The following is a 27,346-nucleotide window of genomic DNA, read 5'->3' as shown; positions in this document are numbered from 1 at the left end:
TCTCCAGGGTCCTTGTCCAATCTCAGCCTCGTTACTGTCACTCATCCTGCCTGTCACTCCACGCAGCAATCCAACTCAGGTGGATGATAATGTTATTTATATGTCCTAAAAGGGGATCTTAATATAGTAGTAAAAAGGCCAATGAAATGCTGCATTAGACTACAAATCAGCAACGGAGAGGAGAACGCCACAGGTGCCTGTGGATCCAGATCACAGCGCTGCGAGATGTAAGCAGCTGCTCTGTTTGAACTGAGCAGGGAATGGCAGAGGTGAGGAGAAGAGAAGAGGACAACAGAGGAGGGGCTGAGCACGATGGAAATAATGTATGACAAGTATCAACGTCTAATTAGCAGCAGCTGGCTGCAGTCTCTCTCTCACACACACACACACACACACACACACACATACAAACACGCATGTTAACAGTCGGGTAGAGGAGGCAGGCAGACAGTCGGACAGAAAATCCAGCGGGTAAAACCATCTGTTTTGGTACTTACACTGTGAGAATCAACCTAAAGACGTCTTACAGCACATAAATGATACAAAGACATAAGGACACTGGACACCAGCAGCTCCTCTAAAAACGACCTGGAGCTAGACGGTGACCCACATGCGTGATAGCTCTCTTTATAGAGACAGGTTGATGAATCCGTCTGTATCTGAGGCTGACTGAAGAGCTACGTGATCGGAGCCATCAAATATCCTGAATAAATACATATAACACACAGCAACACTCTTTTATTACACTCTGTTCTATACTGCTCTACTCTATTCTGTTCACTTTGGCTTTATTGTAGTCCACTTTAAGTTGTTGTACTTTACTTACTAAATTCAAGTTATCTCCTCTCCTCTGTGTACTGGAACATCAACAGTGGCTACTCTCTCTGGGGTCCACAGATATGTATTTACAATAATTTAATAAAAAATAAGACTCAACAATGAGACAAAACTTACATCCCCTGACCTCATGTAAAGCGGGATAGATAACTCTCCCCATTCATAAAACCGGTTCTATATTTAGTCACTCAACTTCTTGTGTACATAAAATATCAGTGAAGACATTCCCAGGTATCTTACAATGATGCATGACTTAAACAGTAACTCGCGATGCCAGCAGTCCGGACACAAAAGCAACACGTCGAGACAAACCTGGTCTGGTCTGATGTAACGACTTAGAAGTCGATAAAAGAAGAAGATATAAGTAAATCATGCAATTACAAGCATGCAGACAGTGGTTATACACACAGACAGCAGTTACTCACCACAGTTTGCGGGGCATCGTCAAGCTCTATTAAGAAGCTGATCAGGTGCAACTTCTCCCCCCCCCCCCTTTTCTCTCTATGTTTCATCCTCTCTCTCTCTCCTCCATTATCCCTGTTTGTCCACTTATAATATTCATTCACCCTCACCACCACTTCAAGACAAAACCCACAAACAGATGCACGTGTTTGCTCACACACACACACTTAGGCTACACGGACACACAGGTTTGATTATGCAGTTGTTAATGAGGTGTTATGTGTATGGTGAAGGCGGAGGGGTCTCTTTGTAGTATCCATGAGCGGAGGAGAGGCAGAGGAACAGTTGGAGCGGAGGAGGAATAAAAAGCACACTGTAAACTGATAAAATCCTCACACCTGCTGCCCTTCAGCCACAAACTTTGAAGTGAGACATCCATCTCGTGTTTTTTTCCACTTTCCCTTTTTTGCTCTCATCATCCTTTCTGGCTCCTTAAATTGGGAACATGACAATTCAGTTTAGGTAGTTTATCAGGACATCAGCATTCAAGCAGCAAGCATGGGGCCAGAGTTATACAAATATGGAGTAAAAGGACGAATTAAATCTTTTTTGTCATCCAATACTGCCATCTGTCCAATTCTTCTTTACTCCCCTCTTATGATATCTACTAAGTCCAGGCTCTCTCCAGGCTTTTTTGGCCCGTGATGCTGCTTTGCTGTGACTCAACATTAACAACATTAAATTAAATAGAGATGATTCTCTTTCTTTACATTTAAAACTGTCCCCTGTTAGCATGTCAAGCGTCCCCACATACGAACTCACTTCTCCATCTGTCCATCCTCCCCTTTGCATTGAATTCTCATTGGGAGCCATTATAAGTAGAGCGTCATTTCTGTTCCTCTCTGTCTTTGGTGCTTGTCTGCTTTCTTACATCTAACTCCTGGATCAAACACGCACACACATGCACATACAAGTCGGTGCTGCTCAGCGTCTAAGCACAGCAGCAGCTCAAGCAGGAGTCACGACTCACTCATTCATATTCAGAAACCACTCCAGAGCAGACGGTCTAATGACACCTGGCCAGGGACTGAGGGAGACACTGGATGTGTGTGTGTGTGTGCATGTGAACACCGTAGACAACAGACGAGTCCTATTTTACATGAGTTTTTCTTTGTGTCTGAAACAAGGCTGACAACAAATCTGCCTTGTTTAGTGTTGTATCATTGTGGCCTTTGGAGACACAGTCCAGCATTTTAATCCTGTGTCTCATACGCAGATTCACGTTCTAGATTATTGTTACTTTCATTTTGACTATTCTGATGGATGCAAACCTTTTACAGACTCAAAGTACATCTGAAACTTATACTTAATCTTCAGATATATTTAGAGCATCACTTGTTGTCAAAAGAGTAAAAATAAACTCGTAAATTATGATGAGCTGCTACCAGCTTGGTGCTTTAATTAACTCAGAATACGACCCTGAGTCTCTGGTGTAGAAAAGCCGTGTTAAAACAAGTGAAAAGATCTGCCAGTTGTGTCCAAGTCTCATTTTCCTTGTTTTAAGATACAGACATTCATTTCTGGAAAATTCTAGAAACAGGTGGAAATGATCCAACTGGACTGGCATTTTTTTAAATCAAATTTTAGGACTCAATTATAGACAGAGAGGAGTTGGTGAGATGGAGATTCTTTTGCAGTCTAAATCAAATTATTTTGTATTTACAGTTGTGTCGCAGATGGTACAGGCAGTCGAGGCTACAGGTCTCCAAAATGAGTCAATTCTTAAAGCATTCCCTAAACAAAGTCAACAGTGAAGTTTCAACAGGTGGCGCCATTATGGCAAACATGGACAGCCTGAGCACTTGCAAAGGTAGAAGGTGAGGGATGAAGACAGCACATGGGGCAACACAAAAGGCTTAAGCACGTTTGCATTACAAGTTCAGAGAGTAAATGTCTGAGTAATTGACTCAAAAGTGGGTGAGACACATAGAGCAGCGTGCTCTGGAGGGTGGAGTTTGGGGTGTAGACACACACAGAAGCCCTTCAATCCCTCATTGCTACGGCAACCACCATTAGCGGGGCTTGCCGGTGGTTTGTTTCAAGAGAAGCTCTTCACACATAACATCCTCAAAGAGCATCACATGAAGCAGGCACACGACAAGCAGCAAATTCTCTCTCCACTCCACTCTCCACAGTTCATTCGACCAAACAGCTGCTGCGTACATCTCAAATGATCATTGCACAATGTGATTTTGACTTCAGCTTAATGGTTTTCTCAACTTGCACAACCTGGTCACATATTAAAGTCCACATGAGTCAAAACCTCCACTGTTAACTTCTCCTTTTACAGCTATGAATTACAAAACTCAAAACTCATAATTATCTGTTGGACATCGTCAGTTCTTGTTTCCAAAACACAGACAACCAAACTGAGAGCGAACAATGGCATCCGTCCAATGAATCAAACATCAACAAAGCCAGTGGTGGAGCAACACAGGGCAGCTATTCAACAGTACACTGTGGCTATGTGTTAAAGAACGCCTAATCTGACTTGTGTTAAAAGCAACATGACGTAAACTACCCTGCAGAAACCAGTTATATAAGGTTGTTATGTAATTTCATTAAGTGAAGTTTCATTCCCTGAGGGACAGTTAGTCATCTGCATTTGACCCATCCTTACTATTTTGGAGCAGTGGGCAGCCACAATGCCCTCAGACCATCTCCATTGCTGAGGCCATGTGCGTTGATCAAGGGCAAAAGCAGAAGTTTAACCAACGCCTAACATGTTTCTCTTTGACTGTGGGAGAAAACCACAACAAGCAGAGGAAACCCACGATAACAGAGAAAGTCCCCAGTCAGCCCCGGTGGCATCTGAACCCTGTAGCTTCTTTCTGTGACGGTGGTTAAATCACCGTGCCGTCCTACAATGAGCTCTGACAGGACTGCCGACAGTCTGAAAGGATACGCCGTTGTTCATTGTCTCATCCTGTCATTGTAGCCTTGAACAACTCGTCAAAGTAGAAAATTATCTATCAAGAAAATCTATCCAGGGGTGGGTTTTGCTAAGAACACAGGCTTTATTTTTGGTTCCAGAAGTCAAGGGGACACAATGACGCCTGGAGTTCTACCTGAACGCGATTTATTTACATGCATTTATGTTAACCTAGAAGTTAGCACATTATAATGGAACTGGTCTTTGTGCCTTCGACAACTATATAGATAAGGTTATAGAAGAGCTTAGTTTTAGTAACTAAAAATAAGTTATTGTGCCGGGAACACTTTGTCCTGCCTTTACTTTGATAAAACTGTAACATATTTTTATAAAACTACATATTTTTACCTGTAAATTAAGACGTATTAAGATTTCGGATGAGTTGTTTTTGAGCCCTGAGTTGTGTCTGCAGATCTTCCTGTCAGGTTGCATACAGTCCCAACAAACTTCAGCTATATTCAGAACTGCATACTACCAATAAATGCAGCACGCAGTATGTACTATGGTTTCCGTAGTACATGCAGGTATTATGTCCCTGCCTTGCAAAAGTCAGAGCAAACTTTTAAATGAGGCTTGTAGACCTAAGTTGAGTGAAGATTCAGTAACTGGGTTGCTTATTTCAAATGTGTTCAGAAACAAATTTTGGTGACTGCTGAGGTGAAATAAGTGAGAGTTTAATGGAGAGTTTTTCTGAATCAGTACGACATCCGGGTGTTTTTGACATACTGCATATTTTGCTTTTGTTTGCCTACGACATGCTACATTTTTGGCCAAATCAGTACGTACTGCTAGTATAGTAGGCGGTTTTGAATACAAACTTCCTCAATGAAAGGGTTATGTCAGCCTGAATGTAGCCTGAGAGGCAAAACCAGGGGCAGAAACCTGACAACCAAAAAAAACCACTCGCCCCTTAAACGATCCATGTTGCTGTGAGTGCAAAGCAGCGTACAAGACTCCGAATGTTTGATTCACACATTACAAACACAACATCTACAAGTACAACTGACTGTCTCTGCTGGAGCAGTTAGTTAATCACACTCCTGAAGGCAAGTACAAGACAGATGGCAGGTAAAGAATGAACAAGGAAGTGATTAAGTAGCATCAAAACTACAGAAGAAAGGAATGAATTTAAGTCATTTTCATGTGTACCATGAGCTGAAAAGGCTTTCAGTGCAGAGGGAGTACGAGTGCTGCTCAAATAAAATGTCAATAGCTCTGTAAGGGAATCGATTGTTGAGGTTTTAGTGAGAATCAATCAGTGGGATGGAAAATGAGAGGAAATAGGGTCCAGGTTTAAAGTAGCTTTTAAGTTACTTATGATGTGGCCAAAGCCGCAGTCTCAGTCTTCATTTGTGAGCTGTTACACACCAGCGCCTCCCAGGAATTTCCCCACAAGCACGTTTACGCAAATTAAGACTAACTAAGATTAGAATATTAACTAGATGTTCAGATCAATTTGATCATTTTCGAAGCAAGAACATGCCAAAAAAAACAGGATTTAAAGAAGAACTTACCGGGCTCTCAATGCAGACAAAGTGGGCTTGTCGATCCTGGAGAGGAGGCAGGAGAGAAAGACACACACACACACACACACACACACACACACACACACACACACACACAGTTATTGATCACGATTGCTCAAAAGCCTCAATTAAATTCTTTGCCATATGTGCTCTTACTTTACAGCAGTAAGGATCTGAACACTGGAAGACATGCAAATCAAGATGGTGAGGGGTGTGAGATGTATGACTTCATCTCTGCATGGTATAATGGGACCCCTGGGTGCTATGGCATTTGAAAAATGGTCATTAATGTGTGACTGCTTCTCCTGGCACATTGGCATTCACTTTCATATGGAAAGGGGGAAACCATATGTATATAAGAAACAAAACACTTCTAAGGTGTGTAAAACGTATTTTTCCCGTACATATTTGTTGCAACAAAGCTTACTAATTTTCTCTAAATGCTCTTTGGTTCGTACAGAGTGGGTATAGCCTGAGGACAGTAAGAGAGCACAGTGTCGGTTCAAAGTCACTGGCGGGGAGCGATTTTAACAAGGTTACATCTCTGCAAGCTGCTCAGACCGGTTATGAGCGGTCTCACTGTTTATAAGGGATTTATTCATGCTTCACTACATACTGTTCACACTAAAAACATTGGAAGTCAGAAGATGTTATATTAACAACTTTTCAGTTCAGTTGCTATTTACTGCTAATAATAGAGGAGGATCTGTGAGGCACATGGGGCTGTTGTTTGAGGGAAACTGTACATACAAATATGTTGAGAGTTTCCACCTTATTTGCAAGTGTGTGTGTGTGTTTGTGTGCGTGTGTGCACATGCATTTATGTATGTGCATGTTCGGCGCTTGTTTGACAGCGTTTTCACATGACTCTCTGAGGAAGACGTTATGACATTAATTCTTTAATCCCATTAATTTGGAGACTGAACCGTGCAGAACGTGGCCCGATCTATTTCATGCAATTACACGCACTCATAACAGACACACACGTACAACAACACACAGTGCACACTAGCACCCTCACCCAACCTGGATGTTTTAAATATGATTTGAATTTTTTCCAGGGTTTTTTGGATGATACCAACAACAGTGTTTATTATAGCAGCATCGACAGACGCATATAGCACCAAGCAGAGAGAACTGAGGTTGTAATTCCTCATGTTAGTAACAAGACATGTGTCAAATGTCAGGACAATAGACATATTGAGCTACAGCTAGTGAAGTAGTAAATGCAGCTACAGTAGTTTATGCAAAAGTTTGCATAATGCATTATTAAAGATGAATCTCAATTAACAGAAATACAGATAAATAAGACAATGAACATGAAAAGTCCCTGTAGACATCTCACATTTTGTTTGCTGCTCTGCTGCAGTGACACCTTATTGTCTCAGTGCTATCTGTTGTTGCACGACGACAACTGTTGGCCTCGTTCTTATCATACTGGAGCTGTAGTCTGTGCTCTCACAGGCTTTAGGTACACCACCCACCTTATGCCTGAATCATCCAACAGATCATACTGCCATGCGTAAGCTTTATTCATCCCACATCTTGGAACTGAAGGGAGTACTACAATTGACTGCATGTATGTTAATCACATTATGGGGACAACATTGTGTGTCCAGAGGGGACGGGATCTAACACAAGGTTTTAACAGCGCCTTTACAAAATGCATCAGAGATGACCAGGCTGACTAATGATATACTATATATATAAGCAGGTGCTCAAATATGTCTCCATCTGAAGTAGCCATCCATACGTGTGTCTGCCCATGTCCAAAAAGAGAAAGAAAAGAAACCAGAAATCTAAAATCCTCCTGAAAAGCCAGCTGTTAGTGGGACAACAGCATGCTATGGTTTTAGGGTATTTAGCAATGCATATTGTCCCTTCTCTGCTTGTCTGTCTTTGCTTCATACAAAATGTAATCTGTTGAAGCATTTACTTACAGTAAAAGTAGTTTGCTTAAAGAACTGATACACAGCAGGAATAATCCTGTTTAAGAAGTCTTTCCACCTCATATTTCAAGACATTATAACAAGCTAAAAATCTGCCAGTCAGGAGGGATAATTCCACATGAGTGCGGCTTCATGAGGATTCTTGGTAATTCTTGAAAGGTTATTTGTTTTGGAGACAATCGTACCCTTTTGGCACATTTTTTCTTCTTTTTTCTTTTATTGTGTAATAATAATAAAAAAAGACTTATTAGTGGAGTTTCCTGCAGAGGGACAGTTTATTCTATAAGGCGTTCTTTAATTTGTCAAGGAATTATGCTTTTAGTCCCTTGTATGGGTAAAGCCCCCCCCTGCAAAAATAAAGCCTGATTCTTCAGTTCCCATAATGCCACTCAGGGTTATATTTTCTAATGTTGAAATTTCAGTCAGAGCCACAGAACACATTATACAGCTGCTCACAGGGCTCACTGTGTAAAATCAGTGCAGTGTACCTTTAAGAAATCACCTATTTTTCGGAAAATAATCTGATTGTTTTGTTTTTATCACTGTCATACACAATGGTCACTAATTAACCCTGTCACACGTAATGACTGTCTGTTTCAGGTTCTGTTTCAGGTTATTTCAGCCCGTCTGGCAGGACGTGCTGCCTCAGCCCAGCTGGGAAGGTTAAGTGCTCTGAAGCAGCGCTTCAGTGTCAGAATGACAACCAGCAGGGGAGCCAGCACAAAAACACTCCATCCGAGTGTGTCAGCGCATTCAGCGCTAAATGGGCTCCCTGGCAGCTTCTTCAGCGCTGCATCATGGGAACTTCTCCTGGCCAATAGAGCAGGAGAACACGACTGGTAGGAGCTGCGTCCACCACAGTCCCACAACAGGACAGCAACAACAACAGCAGACACAGACAGCAGGCAGAAACAAAGCAGCCTGTTGATTGTAGTATCCCTCCCTGAACGGAGACGGCACAGAGTGAAACTGTACATTCTCATGCACACACACACACACACACACACACACACACACACACACACAAACACAAACACAAACACAGGCCATCTAACAGAGGACAAAGTGTTAGAGGTGTGACACAGAGGAGCAGCCTCCACCCATCCTTCCTTTTTAAAAAAAAGTTTACATTTTTGCACCACACACACACACACACACACACGCACGCACGCACGCACGCACGCACGCACGCACGCACACACACACACACACACACACACACACACACCCGTAACACCAACATATAGACATTTCAGCAGCATAATACATCAGTACAGAAAGTACATCATTTAAACTCACTATACAAGCGTAATCATGACGTGCACAATCATGAGCCTGGGCAGACACACACAGACATTAGCATCCAATGAAAAAGCAACATACCATCCAAATCCACCAAATGACACGCTTCTCCTCCTCCTCAGCATTTTGTCAGACTGAACTTCTCAGCAGTCTCTCTCGCTCTCAGGCTCTCTCCTCTGGGAAATGTATGCTCTGCTGTCAGTCTCTCTCTCTCTCTCTCTCTCTCTCTCTATACTGTGAATACTTGCACTTTGTGTCTCTCTCTGACCCAATCTCCCTCCCTCCCTCCCTCCCTCTCTCTCTCTCGCCTCTGTTTGCCCTCTTTTTTTCCCCCCTCTTTTGTCTCCTTCTCTTCTTCCTTGCCACCTGCCTCCCCAGAGCTGTCGTTTTCCACTTTGCCACTTGACCAGTCAACTACTTTCCTGAAACACTGCTTGCTCTTTGGCTTTCACAGGCTGTTAAACACACACACACAATCGGACACATACAGGTACACTGAGGTATACACACATTTCAGCAGGGGGAGGAGCAAGGTGAGGAGGGGCCACAATCTCTCATCTGACTCTGTGTTTTTATTTCCCAAATACACTCTTGAATCATCTTTATCATCACAACCAGCCTCAACATTTGTGGTCTGCCCACATGCCCACCACCAGGAAACGGGGTCACTTCCTGCACTGTGTATCCACCTGGCAGGCATCAAAAGTGTCCACAGTTCAAACAGCAACATGCAAAAACACCCTGAATGGGCAAAGATAAAGCACAGTACACTACAATTACAATACACCCACAACACATGACACCTGCAGTCGGATACACTGAGATCATGCATCCAGGATGGTTCAAATCTTAATCTTTCATTCTCGTATGGGTTGTGAAGTGTGCACAGTCCGGAGTCATGAAATCTAGTCGCAGGAGTCTGTGTTGAATGGAAACTCTGCCAGATACTTGACAGCGTGAGTGAAACTGGATTCATTTTGTAACACAGAGTGAGAGAGATATCAGGCTATTAAAGGAAAAGGGAGGAGTTGAACAGCCGCGCAGTCAGACTGCAGTATATACATAGAAACCTCCCATGTTGTGACCAAAGGGAGTGCCCTTCCTGACACCCTTCCTCCTCACTCCAGATTTGACAGGTCGCACTCTCAGAGTTAACGTTCACACAGCTGATGAAAGACTGAAAGAGATCAAGAGGTTTCAAGAGAGCTAATGGGATACTTTTTTGCTTCAATGCTTCAAAAAAAAATCTTTGTATATCGAGACTGTTTCATTAAACACACTATACACACACCAAGAAGGTAGTTCTTGAAACCAGTTTTTGAGACATGGTCCTCCTACAAGACAGGGACACAAAAAGATCTGATTATGCAGGACCTGCATTAGTTGAAAATGTGATGCAAATTCCCGAACAAATGTTCAATTAATCAAATTAACAAAAACAAGAGACATGCAGTGAACCTGGTATTTTGCCCCAGGGCAGTTTCCCACTTTGCCTGGATGGTAATCCAGTACAACACTGTCACAAAGTATGGCCTCAAAGATCACCAAAGAGCTTGAACCTGACGTGTTTACTCACTTACATACTTATTTTCCAGGCTTTTGTATTGGATTACACTATTGTTGTGTGTTATTTTTACACCCTGAGTAAATTGGAGTTCAACAGCAAACAATAGGCATGATACCACAAAATATAAGGAACTAAGAATAATGTCCTCAGGAGGTTCTAGGTTTCATTTTCATGTTAAACCTGAACTCTGCTTTGAATGGAACCTTGATTTGATTTACAATCACTTCAAAAAGAAACCAAACAAGCACACGTGAAGCCTGTTGAGAATGATTATGGTCAAAAGCTTTCACAATGAAATATCATTAATGTGCTCTGACTCTCTTTCTATGTGGCTGATGAGTGGATGACTGGATGTGCTCTCGGCCCATATCTCCATCATGGTGAGACTGCACTGATTAAAAGCAATAAAACGCTCCACTGGCATAATGTGGCGCGCAAACACACACACACACACACACACACACACAGATGAATCAGGCTGGCATTGCATTAGTAATATCATAATTACAGATTAAAAAGAATTGAATAGAATAGAATATACAATGGGTTTAACATTCAAGAAACTGCATTTCAATTAAACTCTCATTTATGAACATGACAGTGACAGTTCTGAGAACACATCTCACCCTCCCTCTAGTGGTTTAAAGATGTCGTGAAAATTATAAGATAACCTCAAAAACAATTTTCGTGACAGTCACACTGGTAAAGCAAGTAAGAAAGAAAGAAGAAGTTAGCAAGCAAGACTCCCTCATACTCTAACATAGGAAAACATTTTCCTATCCTGTATAGAAAGCATGGGTGGATACTAGAGAATAAATGCTGCTGTTGTCTTTTAAGGAGAAAATTGATATCCAAATGGAGATAGCTCATGATGTTTTTCGCTACACAAATGGAAAGAAAAAGAAAAGCTCTTAAACTGGGGTCGCAAGATAAACCTGAGGGGTCACTTGATGATTAGGTAGGTGGAACAGCAGCAAAACATATCGGCTACACCAAATTATATTCAACAAACAGACTGCCCTGTAATCTTTGCTTTGTGAATTAATAGATAATTTTACTTTTAATAATTATTCAGTAAAACAAGGCAAAAAGTCACTCTTTGGTTCAACTAGTGACAACCGGGCTATCTGCCAGGCACCAAACAGAAAGACAGACTAAGTTAGCAACGACCTTAGCTGGTGAACATAGTGGAGCACTTAGTGGCTGAGGAGACAGATATTTTTTCTTAAGAGTGGGTGGAGAGCACAAATAGAGCTAACAAGAGACTGGATATTGTACTTACATTCATCAGGTGTCCAGTAAACACGACTTCAGATGAATGCTACGTTGCTCTGCATCTGCTGGACGTGCAAATAGGCAACTGCTTGCAAACATGTTTGCAATATTATAATTGGTTTAAAGGAAGTTCATACAAATGTGCACATTTCCACATGTTCTTATCTTTTCTTTAGTAAGTGTAATGTGTGTATGTAAGTCTTTTAGCTCTGTTTTTGGCCTCTACCAACTCCTGAGGGAAATATCTGGATCTTTAGCTGGTAAATGCTCCACTTTGTCTGTCTGCCATTTAAAACATAGTCCCAGTTCTGCAGGATAACGTGTCCACAGCGGGGTCTGTTGAATATCCAGAGAAACAGGGACATTATCTGTAAAGATATTGTACTGTTTAAATGTCATTTTTACAGCAAATGGAGGTGTTGGCTTAAATTTACCAGCTCTCAAAACCTTGGCAGATAAAAACAAAACTATCTGCTACTGACTAGATATCACTACAGTAAGTGAGAAGTGAGAAATTATGTTTTTGTGTTTTTTGGGGGGGAGTGGACCAACTCTTTAAAGATGAATTGCAAAAGAATTGTGATTTTTTTGTTTTCCAGTTTATTCATGTTTTATGCCTGTGCACACAACAGTGCTAAGTGTATTCTAGACAATGACCATGCATGATGGTGCAGTATGTGTCACAATTTCACCTTTTTCTTTTGTTCTATCTCAACTTTTTCTCTCTGCCATCAATCCAGTTTTGTTCGTTTCAGTCCCTCATCTCATTCTCAATAACTTTCTTCCTGTCATCCATTGGCACTGAGACTCCTCGAGAGACGTGATGTTTCCATCTTTATTACTTTTGTTCCTTCCTCGCCGCCTCTCCCGTCCTCCATCTCTCTCCCCACCATGTAATAAGGTATTCAGTCGTTAGATGGATTCCCAGGGGGTGATATGGGCCAAGACAGACGTGAGAGACCGTTTTCTTTTCCGTCATCTATCTCTCCCTCCGTCTCTCCATCCATCCATCCCTCCCTCCTGCGTCTCTAATAGGTTACTTAGTCATATGAGGTTTTCCAGGAGGGTGGCTGATTTAGAGACTCAGCTGATGGTCCGCTTTAATGGCTCCTGTCTCAACCACATCCATCACCATCTATCATAACGCACACACGGATACTCACATGCACAGAGCACAGAGGCACCAAGCCTACATATTGAAAAACAGCCAAACAATATGTCCAAATGCATCTTGGCATTTCTTTTAATATGCTGATTGGTGAAGCACAGCTGTTTTCTGGAGATCACCACTTGCTTTGGGGAATTATTTCAGCTGCAAACTATCGACTTCAAAGTCAGGAGGTTTGACTTCACACTGGATGCATTTTATTCCAATTAAATTACCATCGTTATCTTGTTATCATTTGATAACTAGTTAATGGTTGTTTTAAGTGTCCCTTACATTTTTCATCCATAGCAACAGACGACAGCAGAGGTCACAACAGATTCATTAACCATATTTTAAAGTTACGTCCCCAGCAGACGTTGTAACCACTGCTGATATCTTGAGCTCACATAATTAAGCTGTGATGTTGGGAGAAGAAGAAAATTAAACATTTGTGACCAGGCTGTTTACTTGTTTGAAAACACCACACGGACTGACGGTCCATCCATCTGCTGCTCTGAACGTGATCAAATGAAAATGATTCTCATAACATAACATTATTTATTTATTTATTCCACAAATCCTTCCACAAGGAAAAAGTATTCAGATCCTTTACATAGTAAAAGTAGCAATACCACACCACAAATACCTAAATACTTCATTACAAGTAAACAATTCAGGTTGCAAAATGCTCAAGAAATTGGAAATGTTTTATTAGAAGGGAAATTCATTCAACACATTTGTCATGCCTCAAGGATGCACACAATGTGTTTTGGTGTGAAACACTGAACGTAAACAGAAATATCCACAGGGCACTTTAAGTAAAAGTGGGTAATTATTATCAGGAAAATGCACTTTAAGTATCAAAAGTACTCATTATGCAGTCTCCGTCAGAATTATATCATTATATTGGATTTTTATTAAGGGTGTATTAACCTGTAAGAAGCAGTTTATGTTGTGGCCCGTGGAGGTGGAGCTAAAACCTTATATCCTGTTGGGTTTAATCGGTAGCAATGCACAAGATGATTGTATGTTTTGTGTGTGTTAAATGTAGAGGAGAGGAAATTAAAATGGAAATACTTAAGTAAAGCACACATACATATACTTCAGCACAACGGGTTTATAGTGTTTTACTGTAATGTTAAGTCTGCGGTGGTCTGCACTTAAATGGCACATATGTGACTAATAAAGGAGCTTTGCACTTTACTGACCCAATAGAATCAAGTGAAAAGGACAGATGAATCATTTCATTCAACAGATAATACGGCAATCATTGTCTAATGGATCCCCCTTACCTGCAACCATGAGAGCTGCTAATCTTCCTTGGTTGCAGGAAAGTGCACGACAGTATGTAGACATACATTTTTTCTTCTGTTCTTTTTTTTGCATTCCTTTAGCTTGTTCCTAGTTTTCATTTTCTTCTATCCTTCTTATAGCTTCCCTTTCATAATCCTCAATCTCTCACTCTTCACTAAACCTTCTTCTTGTTGGCGTTCTATTTTTATTTTTCTACTTTTTCCCCCTATAGTTCCTCTCTCTGTTGGTGGATTTAGTGAAAGTGACAGCAAGCCCACCCATACACCCACTCTTTCAGATCACACACACGCACAAATGAGTGTACACTTCCATACACACAATCTCAGACAATCACAGATAGATATGTACAGCACTGCACACAAGCACACATTCATGCACACAAATTAACAAGCTGTGACATGCACACACACACACCTCCTCCACCCACGGCCTCCACGGTGCCTTCAGCCCTACTCTCCCCCATTGTTCACTCTTCCAGACGACATTGATCAGAGAAAAACATCCATTTAATTCACGTACTTCCCCTTCACTGCAGCTCTGGCAGGCCATAGAGAGCAACACACAGACCCAAGATCCCGCAAACACAGTGAGAAACACCCACAGGGGCAACTGCAAATGCTCAGCCCACACAAAAACAATTTAATCAGGTGCACTCTGAGAACATGGCAATTTTCTCACGCTGTTTCATTTTCTTCTAATGGGAACAACCCAAATACAAACACAAGCTGCGGAAGTTTTCAGCAAATCGCCCTCTGCAGCTGCGGTGACTCATGTGTCACCGTATCAGAGTTTGCATTGATCTCATCTCCAAAGTAGGTGAGGGAACAAGAGGCGGATTAATGGAGAGAAAGAGAGAATTGAAGAGCAACGAAGGTTTGGAAAAGTATGATCTGCAAGAGGGGATGAGGCACCATCACAGAGATGTGACTGGAAATGAGACTTAATGGCCGCAGGAGCATATGTGGCAGAGGAAGGCATGGAGGTGTAAGAGGGAAAGGAGGAGGGAGGGATGATGGGAAGTGAGAAGTGTTAGCAGATTGAGGGTGGGTTAATGAAAGATGGTTAATGACGAGCAGAGGAAGGAGGAGAGGAGAGGTGTGAGGACAGAAGACAGGAGGGTGTGCGTCGTCTTCTTTGAGTGCTATTTGATTTTTATCAGCTCTCGAGTGGACTACTCAAGTCACAGTAGGGACAAAAGAGATGAGACAGAGAGCGTGGGCAGTAAAAATTGGGGTAAAGATAAATGCAATAATGATTCACACTAAAGGTGAAGAAGTATAAAGACTTCTTTGCAGAAGCTGGGAGCATAAATCACCATAAGAGTGCATGCGTGGACAGTATGTGCACGTGCATATCTGTGTGCGTGCTCATGCACATTTAAGTAACTGGGACAACCCTGAATTCACTCCACCTGAGAGGTGCAGATTAGCCACCATCTATTTCGAGCTGGAATCAGCAGCAGATAGTACACAGAGCTGCCGACAGGACCAGCCGTCCACTCGACACTGCAGAACTGTGATTTGTCAAGCCTCTTAGTCTGCGGCTGCTGTGTCAAGAGTCTCTTTTTGCCTCTTTGGTTGATATTGGGACCATTTATTCATATCTTGCACTGCACTGTAGCTGCACTGCCATTTTTATTCTAATCTGTTTTATTGTATTTTAGCTTATTTTTATCTTCTATTTTACTCTGTTTTCATTTTAATCCTACTTATGTGTGTATTTTTATATTGTATTATTCTTAATGCCTTTCTGTCTTATGTACAGCACTTTGAATTGCCTTGTTGTTGAAAGGTGCTCTATGAAAAAACTTGACTTGCCTTCATATGAGCATGATTTAGAAACTCCAAAGCCTAAATAAATACTTCAAAGTCCGCAATCACAAACTATTCCTACTTGGAGGGTTCCAGCTGAAGGCACAACTCCACACTAAGCACATCTCCCTGCAGATGATCATGACATGACAAAAACTAAACAAATATACTGAAAACTTTTCTTTGTGCAAAAGCTAAACAATTACAGATTGTGTGTGTGAGTGACAATATTTAGAGAGGAAGCCAAACGACATGATCAACTGAAAGTACACTGCTTTATGAAAGTTAAGCAAAATGTTCACACAAATCCATTTGTCCCACAGCTCTACAAAAAAAGACATAAGGTGGGATACTAAAGGTAGAAATAGCTCTTAGAGGAAGAAACTTAAAGCGTGCTAAGGTAACTTTTGCTGAACACTATGGCCGCAAATGGCAATTATGGGATAATGCTAAATGCTTAAACGTTGTGGAACAGCGGTAGAGAATCATTGAACTGACTCAGTAATGTCCAGCCAAGTCGACCTAAAGTTTATTAACTTAGCTAACATTAGCCACCATAAGCTACTGGTCATACCAGAACAAATAAGGCTGTAATGGCAAAACTCCAGAGTGCAATGAGGAGGAAGAATGTTTTATTTAAAGTCTGTCTTGAACAGAATGAAATAGAACTTTTTTTCTGCAGGAATAATTGAAGTACGTCATATTCTTTCAGACGATGCTAGTAGCGCTTTACCTTCCTTTAACTGTAAAGGACTTAATGAAAACCTTCATCTCTTGCTAGATGTCTTGCAAGATGTTTAATGTCTGCCATTACCACACACGCAATGCGTCCTCTGGGGAAACCTACTCATGAATCAAATAACATCTCGCTGCCTCCTGCTGCTTCTCCCTCTGCACTGCATACAGTAGGGACCATGTTTCCCCAGGGGGACTTTTGCTTACACATATTACACACTCACCATGTACTGTATATATGCCCAGGAACATGAATGACTGCCCACTGGCACACGCACATGCTAGAAAATTCATGCATGCATGAAGACGTTTACCCGTTGGCTCACACACAATTCAGAACGCTCACATATTATTCACATGCGCATGTTCTTCTTCTCATAATAACACTACTACTAAAAATAATACACATTAAGAAATATTCTTGCTTTCATGTCTATGAATGGTATTATATCTGTTGCTTGCCTTGCATTTCCTCCCAAGGCATGAACACAGCGTTTTGAGTTGAATTTATGAAAATATTAAGAAACACTGTTCTTATCCACCCACTCACATATGCAGAAACCTAACTTCATGCCCCCACTCACCATCCCCCCCCGCAATGAAACACACACACACACACACACACACACATAAACACAACATGGTGTCATAAACCATCAGAGAATGTAGCACCATAACCAGACAGTGCACCACCATTGCAGCATTACTCGAAAGACAATTTGCGTGCCACCTGGCTTCCACTGGCTCTCTCACAGCATGTACACACACACACACACACACACACACACACATGCAAATAAATACACGAATAAACACACAGAGCAATATTCTCCTCAAGTTTCAAGAAAATACAGACAGGATAAAGAACCCTGGAAATAGACTCACACTTCACTTGACTGTGAGTGTGTGTGTATGTAGATCACAAGTGTCATACCTAACCTGCAACTCACACAGGCTCCAGCTGGAGAGTTCTCACACAAATCAGCACACACACTCGCACACACACACACACGCTCTTCCCATCAGTCATTTCAGTTAGCTGCTGTCAGCAGCCAACAGCAACAGCAGCAACATCTCTGCTGTGTTTCTGCTCCAGAGGGAACGAGTGTGAAAGCCTTACCTCGGCTCTCCTGCAGATCCTTTACAAGCTGGGGTGAACATCTCGCAGTCAGTTGATGGTGCAGCATTAGCAGTAGACCAGCTGCCAGAGCAGGAGAGGTTGAGTGTATGTGTGTGAGAGAGAGAGAGAGAGAGAGAGAGAGAGAGAGAGAGAGAGAGAAGGAGGGGAGAGAGAGAGGGAAGGGGGAGAGGGAGTGCATATAGGGGGAGGGTACAGCGATAAAGCGCAGGGTAGGGCAGAATTATGAGATGAGAGACAGCGAGAAAATGTGTGTGCAAGAATGGGAGATGGTGTTACCATGGAGAGGGATACGCCTAAACACCTTTAAAGCCAAGGGAGTGGAAGAAGAAGCTGAGAGAGAAAGTCAAGCTGAAAAAAAAAGAGGGCGAAGAAAAGAAATCCTAAAGGATCAGAGGAGACAGTGACGGCACTGAAAAGTTAAAAGACCATGACCCGGAGCGAGATGAGCCCTCTCGACTCATCGTTAGCAGGTTGACAGCGGCATCACGCTGGCTTTGACGCAGGTCAGATACAGATACATAGTCCGACTTTAATGGCTCCAAACAAACACAAAACCACAATTTGAAAATCTGATTTGAGGTCTTGACATGAGAGCAGTAACTGAAGCAGTGACGTTGGGGTAAAAAGGCAAACTGTAAAATATAAGGTTGTAATGCCTTCATTTTAAGATGATATATTTCACCTACAGACATCATCAACATAAAACATACACAACACCCTAAAATAGAAATCCTTTCAGCTCGTCCGTTTGAAGTACTCGATTTAAAAGAATTGCATAATTATGTGGAATATGTAACTCAATTAGCAAAATATGTCACTTCATCAAAGTGGTTATTTTTCAATTCCCGATATCCACTAGGGAAAATAAGTCAGTTAGGTTTAGATTTAGCTAAAGGCTAGCTGTGGCTGTATTACCAGCTAGCTTTTACTTGATATAGCGCTCTTGCCTTTACTGTCTAGTTAGCGGTTTCTGCAACATTCACACAATGCCGGCAGAATTGGAAAAACAGTAAAACCTCATATTCTGACTTGGGAGTGTTCGCGCATGGTTATCCCTGTGTAGTCACATCATTAAAATCGCCTAAATTAACGATTTTTACACAGAAGATAGAAGCTGTTCGTTGACAAACAAGATACAAACAAACTGTGTGTATAGTTCCCTTTAAACTAGCTGGATCTACAGTATTTGTGTTAATATTGGATTTTATGTAGATGTAGCCTAACTGCCAGCAATGGTGGCAGTTTGTTGACACTTTTGTACTTCTTTTCCTGTGATCTCCGACGAGGAATTACAACGAAGAGGCTGCCCTGATACGCCGAATGTTACGAAGTGCACGCGGCATGTGATGACAGCTTAGGGCTTTTGTAGTTACTGCAAACTTTACATACTGTTTTCAAAGAACTTTTACATTTCTATTGCATGACTTTTTATAACAGACATCAAAACATTAGATTCAGGTCTTCACTCCATTTTGACCTAATCTGTGTTTTGGCTTTGTTGAGCAGTATGACTGTTTGAATAAAACCCTGCTCTCACCTCACAGGACTGCGCTAGAAGGGTTTACAGTGAAGGTCACTGATTTTGATATTCGACACACATTTCAACTCACAGAGAAACAGGCACTGACACACACATTCACACAATAACCAACAAACACCATCATAGGTGTCAGTTATTCAATAAAGTAGATCCCCCATTGAAGTGCAAAGGCTATCAGATCAATCACATCCACACACACACACACACACACACACACACACACACACACACACACAGCATGTGATTGATGTGCGGCTCAGAGGCCACAGTGCTCCCCCGATGGCCTCAAAAGAAAAAAGAAACATCAGCCACTCTAAACTATTTGTTATTGATCTGGTTTCCTGCCTGCGGCTCTAACAACACACGTGGACACCCAACAGTCCTACGGAGAGACAAACAGGGGGAGGGAAGGAAAGATAGCAGGTTTAATTAAATCTCCCTTCCTCTAATGGATAGACTGAAGCAGACATAACCGAGCCCACAGGTGCATGCTCATGCAAAGCCACCCCCACCCCCCAACGCACACACACACACACACATAGACAGACCTACAGATCAGAGCGCCCTTCTTTCATCTGTTGTGTTTGTTTTGAGGATGTGTCTTCTTTTCCTCTAATCTCCAGGCAGTTTAGTGCTCAGGGGATCCTTTGTCAATTCTAATTGGTCCTGCTGGTTGGGGTTGCCTTGGAAACCAGTTTAGAAAGTGTTGGTTGGAGGTTTGCCAAAGGTTCGGATAAGATTGACTGTAATGGGCTACTGTAACCGACACTGTACCATTGATGCAAATAGAGATGCGCTAACACTAAAAATAGTGAAGCGGTTTGCTATTTATACTCCTCTGTGTCATTTCAGAGTCAGTAACATGGCGTCTTAATAAACTTCATATATAGCACTGATGAATTGAACACGCAACATGCTGCGTTGGGTCAAAGTCTTTTGAATATGGAGTGCAAAACCTCACTTTGAGGATGACCAGCATCTAAATAATCCACTACTTGTATAGTTAAGAGGAGGATTTATGTGATCTAAATTGGAGAAGCCTGGGTTGGCGTTGGTTTGTGACAGCGGGTATCACTGTTGCATGCTGTCTGCCATAGTAACAAGTCCCCCACAGGCCTAAATCTGTCTCCGTGAGCTTCAGCAACAAGCGACATGACAGAGTCTTTGTCAGGGTGTAAGCTGATGGCACATGTCTTATGCTCAATGCAAGCCTGAGTCTATAGAATCGTTTATAGAGCTAATATATATATACACATACATAACGTGTGTAATTAACTTTAAATCTTCATTATCATCATGTTGGATGTTTCTGTCTTTAATCAATAGACTGGCAGCTAATCCATAAATAAACCATCAACCAGGATAACTGTTAATTCCATTACAAGCTTTGTCTTGTTCCATTACTTCTTATGAACCTGCTGTACCTGAGGTGCAGTTAAACATGAGTGGATTGTGTTAAAGGGCTCCTAAAGTGATTTAGTAGTGCACTTCCATAAAGCTGAAGGACTTGTGAGTGACAGGTTTTAAAAAGAATGATCAAAATCAATGCGACTAAAAGGCTAAAATGTCCTGACTTTCAGTCCCTTGTGTTGGTCAACTTCCAACAATGCTGGATCCTACGTTTCCCATAATGCAGCCCGGTGGCACTGAATCTCAAAGGGCCTCTGAATGTCTAATGCTCTGAATGATTGGTCAGTTTGATGTGTTGCAACATTATGAGCTTTGGCAACCGCTTGATTGAAAAAAAAAAACCCCAACCATGGCAGAGTGAGCGTGGTGCTCAAAAGAAAAAGGTCCAAAAAGAAAAGCGAGACTTGGAGTTCCTTAAAAAATACCAAAGTTAACAGGATTTTTCACAAAGGCTAAAAGCGACGATGTGAAAGGTCCGAAAACTCTGCGGCGGCTAGCGCTAATGTTAGCATGGTGCCAAACACAAGGTGGCCTGCTCATTCTGTCTGAAGTACACTTAATACATGGCCGGTTAGCTCAGTTGGTTAGAGCGTGGTGCTAATAACGCCAAGGTCGCCCCCGTACTGGCCAAACTTATCATGACTCCTTATCACCTGTCCAAAATAAGCATTGTATTGTAAAATTTCCGCTGGGGGTCAATAAAGTATTTCTGATTCTGATCCAGCAGAAATTAACAAAGGATGATAGAAATTAAACACAGGCTCTACACAAGCTTGATACAGTGTTTCTGTGCAACATGTGGAATACAATGTTGTCCTGTTTCCAGAGCGTGAGACTGACCTGTGTAATGCAGTAGACTTGTCAGGTCACTGAGAGATTATGTGTCAGGTTTTTGCTGGTCAAGTTTTTAAAGAAGGTTTTCTTTTATGCAAGCCTGAGCCGAAATAACCCTGATGACATCACTATGACATCATCAGGGTTATTTTTCTCAGACTTGATAAAGCTCTCCCCGGAGACACAGAAGACATTATGCTGCTTTAACTGTTTTCACATGCTGGGACTCTCATATTTTTTATATTTTTTCACATTCTATTGTCAATTTTATGTTCTATATTTATGCTTCTTGACTTGTAGTACTTCCTTTATCGTTCTTTATATTTTCTACTTACTATGTTTATTGTTACGCACCAAGGCAAATTCTGTGTATGTGAAAACCTACTCGGCAATAACATTGATTCTGATATTCTTCTGATTCTGACGTGTATTATTATTATCATAATCACACACATAGCTCTCTAAATACAGCATACTTTGGCTTTTTGATTTGACTACCATCCCTTTCAATAATAGCTTGTGAGATGCTGCCAAACTAGACTTAAATTACATCAGTCTGCCAGCTGTTGATTCAACAGAGCAAATATTTTTGATGAATCTTCAAGGTATCTATCCAAGAAATGCACAATTTAATCCTTTTAAGGATCTTATCTGATCTCTTAAAAGTCTGCCAGCGGTGACTGTGCTAGTTGCTGCTCTAGATTGTGTGGTGTTGACCTTGTGTTGGCAGGAACTGACTCCAGCAGACTGAGCACTGCCTCTTCCAAGATGGACAGGCTGTGATACCACAGACCGCCTGTGATGAGCACTGGATGGAGAAAAACAAACACAAACACAGCACCGAGATTAGATTATACTGTATGTTTGAACAAGATCTTTTCTGAAAACACGCAGTATCAGTGTATTTTTTCTTTTTTCTGTGTTTGTCTATAACAAATTTGGCAACAGTCCCATACAGCTTCTACAAAGGCGACTTTTTTTTGACCTGGAATTTGTCAAAATAACCACGTTTCTTTATAAAATGTACAATTAGAAACAACAACAAAACATGCCTTTGATGCTGGGTTGACTCTTCCGTTTGCTCAGATATTGATTGTTGATTTCGTCTCTCGACAGCTTTCACACAAGTCAGTGTGCGGATGGCACGTGGACATGTGTCCTAAATATTTGCAATTAAGCGTTTTTGTTTTCTCTGCTCTACAATTTAAACATTTTACTCAAATCCATATATCAAACACCTGCAGCATGTCATTCCTTTTAATGAAGAAAAACTATTTTTAAGCCTGGGCATGAATGAATAATGTAAAAATATTCATATTGTGTGCATTCAATGTTTCAAAGACGATCGATAATGGAGGGACTTATTATTAGAATTATAGCTTGAGCATCTCAACACTGTTCAATGTTCAATGTTCAATATTCCATTGATTTCTATGAAACAAGGCTTTCACATAGTCATATTCTCTCAGTGTATTCTTATTGCTTTCACTTCACTGCCTACACGGCACTAATACTTCAAGGTAGATAAAAAAAAACATTTATCTCAGGGGTTCTCAGAAAGAGCTCAGTGTGAATTATGTATCACAAAGGCACGTAATATCAGATCATGTCACTGAAAGGAAAAACTGGGCGAGAGATATGATTGAATGTCTCTCTGGGCTCTGAATCTAGACCTCAACAAGGTCAGGTAGAGGATTTTCTGGGTGAAATATCTTTTCAGATTAAAGGATAATTTCATCATTTTTCAACTAAGTCTTAAAGCAACAGGCAGGAGTCCTTATGAACACTGAAACAGGTTTTCCTACTGTTCATGCTGGACATTAAGAATGTGATTTCAATGTAAGTGATGGGGGACAAAATCCACAATCCTCTTTCTGTGCAAAAAAAATAATTTCAAAATTGATCTAATCTAAAAAGTTTATTAAAGTTTAAGTTCATGTGAGGCTTCAGACGTCTCAGTGTAACTTTGGAAGATATCCACCTGATTTGTTAAATGCGAGCATCACACACACTCTTCTGTAAACTCTTGTCAACACACATTTAAGATAGCTGTTGCTGTAGATAAAGAATAATAATCAATATTCTGCTACCACATGGCATATTTCTCATCTCATCTATGATCTTTTCACTGTGAAGAACAGGAGGTTACAACTTTATATCATCAACAACAGAAGCTGCTGACTCTCCAGAGAAGTGGGCACAAAGCAGAAAGTAGCCAGGGAGCTTGTGGCGTTGTGCTGTGCAGGAAGTCGTACACATACTGACCACCAGGTGGCAGTGAAAGACCAGGGTGAAGGTCTTAAAGTGGTCTCAGTGGCATGAAGTAAAGGAAGAAAAGGAATAGATATTGTTTGATTTGTAGGTATCCTGTTTTTTTATTCATTTTGCTCATAATGAGGCTCTCCAAATAACGGGGAAGACTCTGCATCTCACATGTTGAACTACTTCCAGCTGAACACTGTAGGTGAAATATTAATAACACATTGCTATTAATGATAATAGATATTGTAGGAATACTGTAGTGATTATTTAAAAGAATGTACCTTACTTTATGAATCCTTATAGAAATATTATACTGTAAACTACAGGGCTGCATATACTTGACATACTCCTGGTCTCTCCAGGCATTATCAATAACACATTTCATGATCAGCTATCGCGTGAAAAAAAGAAATGGAATTGGTTAAATCAGCCACTTTAGAAACACAATTATCACAGCCAACTGTCATAATATAGCCAACTTCCTTTTAAATCCGTGTCCGTCAGTTTTGCGAATGCTCGGTGTATATTAGTGCCTTCGTCATGTTCTCACACTTTTATAGAGTTCACACTCTTCATGAAAAGATGTGTTGATCTTTTTTGGGAATTATGTTTCACAAAGGCACATAATATCATGTCTTGTCACTGAAAGGAAACACTGGGTGAGAGGTATGATTGAATGTCTCTGAATCTTGATGAGTCCTCATCAAGGTCAGGTACAGCCTCTGCAAACGTCACACATGAGGCTGAGGGGCTCTTATTTCTTCAGTCACATATTCTTCATCAGAGGTCCAGGTTTTATTTTCATACACAACCTGACAGGAAGGTTTAAAGAACAACTCTCTGTCACATGTCTGAGCCTGGATAGATGCAGTATCTACAGAGTCTACAAATCAATTAATTTCCAAGAGGTTAAACAAACAGCTGCATAATTAAATGTGAATAGCGCAAAATTGCAAAGTTGATAAAGTAAAGGTTATAGGGCAGAGTGAATCCTGTATGAGAAGCCAGTTTAATGAAAACCTCAGAGCCCCAGGGCGTCTTTCTGCACGTTGCAACCCAACAGTGCATTTCCAGCTTCCACACACACAAAAACACAAAATAATGATTTTAACCAGCACACACTGTTAGAAACAGCAGATCAGCACTTATTATTATGGTCATTACCATTCTGCGCACGGAGCCATGACACAGCCTTCATGGCCAGAAGCTCCCACTCTTCCTGAGCATCCATCTTAAACCCATGAAGCCAGATCAGAGCCAGAATGGTGGCCCACACTTCCTGGTTCACCTAATTCACCAAAATGTAAAGAAAAAAACATGGAGCAGGCACGACAGGAGAAAAAAGAAATCAAAGAGGCACGAGACAGCACAAAGGGAAAATGCTGCTGGATGGTTTGAACAATCGTACGTCTTCATTACATATGAAGTAAAAGGAGAAATAGGTTGGTACAACACAGCAGGACAGCATCTGTTAATCTCACAGGGTGCAACTCTGTACCTGCTTCCCGCTTGGCAGTTAGCAGACCACAGCAGTTCATCTTTCTACCTGGAGTCGGGAGAGGGACAGAACCTCGTTTCACTTCCTAAAAAAAGCTGGAAAATGTTTAAATTTAGGAATATAAAATGATGTAACCCATTTAAACACGATATAACATAATGGCGCAAACAAAAGCCATTTTATGTGTGACTTAAAAAAAAGGTAATAAATCACACAAACCGAGAGATTAAATATAAATCTAGGATGAGAAAAGGCTAACCCCCGCCCCACGTTTGAAACACTGAAACATTATTTACATGCATGTAGAACAGTTTCAGTTGTAAATCTCTATGGTGGCTTTTGCATGAGACTTTTGGACAGTCCCTAACTGCCACGCCCCTGGGACGCGTGCACACACACACGCGCAGACGCACTCTCCATATTTCCAGTAATCCTGCACTGTGAAATATATATATATATATAATATATATAATCACAGTTTTATTGCGGTACGTTTCGGTTTCGCTTGCTCAGAGTCTGAACTCTGAACAGTAACTTCCGGGGGGGTTTCCAGTTTTTGTTTTCTTTGCTCTTCATGTGGTGAAGGCTGATTTTCCTTCAATAGTGTCTATCTTTGATACGTACAGATACGGGGAGGAGATGCCTGCCTTTGAAGAGAAGGATTTCAGTGTCCCGGGACAGTTTGAGGTAGTTTCCTACTGCTTTTTATAAGTTAACACAATAGGAGCGGTTAAAGCTAAGACTTCAACTGTAACTCATCTTATAATATAGTTATATTATAGCCTATAACGAGCAACAACCTAATTTTCGTCAGAAGGAGCCGTCCTCCGGCTGGACAAATAACATTGGTCTGCATGTGCCGCCGGTGAAGCGGGGACAGTCTGAAAAGTGCAACACCGAAAAGAGAAACTACGTGAAATAGTGACTCACTATCACGTTAGAAGTAGAAGATTCAACTGGCCTCGAGTCTTTGTTCTGAACTGGACTCAAATCTAACAGGCACAAACAACAAAAGAGCGAGGGACATTATATGCCATGACAGTTGGTCTAGTAAGGCGAAACAAGCACTAACAGCTCAGTGAGTGTGTCACACAGGTGTGTGAGGATTTATATCATGAGCCACTGTGAGTGTGTGTTGGTCTCAGCTACAGATGTCTTTTGAGTGAGAACTGTCTCCTTCCTGGGAATATCGGATTTGATACACTCAAATCATGAATTAAATAAAAAAATAAACAGTTTGCAAAGGTTAACACCAGTTTTAAGACTTAGCAATACTCCAACCAAAAGTTAGGGTCGTGGGACTTCTCAAAGTCCGGACCGTGGTTAAAGGTTATTTGGAATAACTCTTTAGAGAACCTTCAGGGAACGTTCTCTAAAGGTTCCCTTAAGGTCGTTTTTTAACAAACCTTTAAAGAACCTGTAGGGAACGTTCCCTGTTAGCTGGGAAGCTAGCTGGCGCTAATCTTGCTATGTTTTTAAAGTATCATTTAACCTAATACTCCACAAACACACATACAGACATCTGCAGTGGTAATGTTATCATTATTTAGGTATTATTACGTAGGTCAAATAGTTCTACAATGGATCTTGTCAAATTAACTAATTATAAATAACTAAATCCAATCTAACTTACATTAACATGAATTACAGCTAAGAACTGCGTCATCTTGGGACTATTTAAATAAACATACAGACGAAACGCCTGCCTCAGAGAGGCTACAATCCTACAAGTTTTGTTGGATTATAAAAAAGGAACTGTCCAGCTGCTGCAGCACACACCCGACACTGTGAAATCCCAGTCACA

General features: G+C 41.2%; 1 protein-coding gene across 1 annotated transcript in view; it reads right to left on the bottom strand.

Moving 5' to 3' along the window:
- The window catches only part of LOC139285875 (rap1 GTPase-activating protein 2-like), a 65,975-nt gene extending 56,747 nt beyond the window's left edge, over positions 1 to 9,228 (bottom strand). Inside the window, exons 1-2 of the mRNA XM_070906548.1 lie at positions 9,090 to 9,228; positions 5,746 to 5,781 (exon numbers count right to left, since the gene is read on the bottom strand). Coding sequence (XP_070762649.1) covers positions 5,746 to 5,781; positions 9,090 to 9,133 — 80 coding nt within the window. The 5' untranslated portion in view covers positions 9,134 to 9,228. The remainder of the gene's footprint in view (positions 1 to 5,745; positions 5,782 to 9,089) is intronic.
- Between the last annotated feature and the right edge of the window lie 18,118 nt (positions 9,229 to 27,346).

This window comes from Enoplosus armatus, chromosome 5 (assembly GCF_043641665.1).
Source record: "Enoplosus armatus isolate fEnoArm2 chromosome 5, fEnoArm2.hap1, whole genome shotgun sequence".
Classification (NCBI taxonomy): domain Eukaryota; kingdom Metazoa; phylum Chordata; class Actinopteri; order Centrarchiformes; family Enoplosidae; genus Enoplosus; species Enoplosus armatus.
The sequence above is the reverse complement of the archived record's forward strand: the minus strand, read 5'-3'. Positions and strand labels throughout refer to the sequence as shown.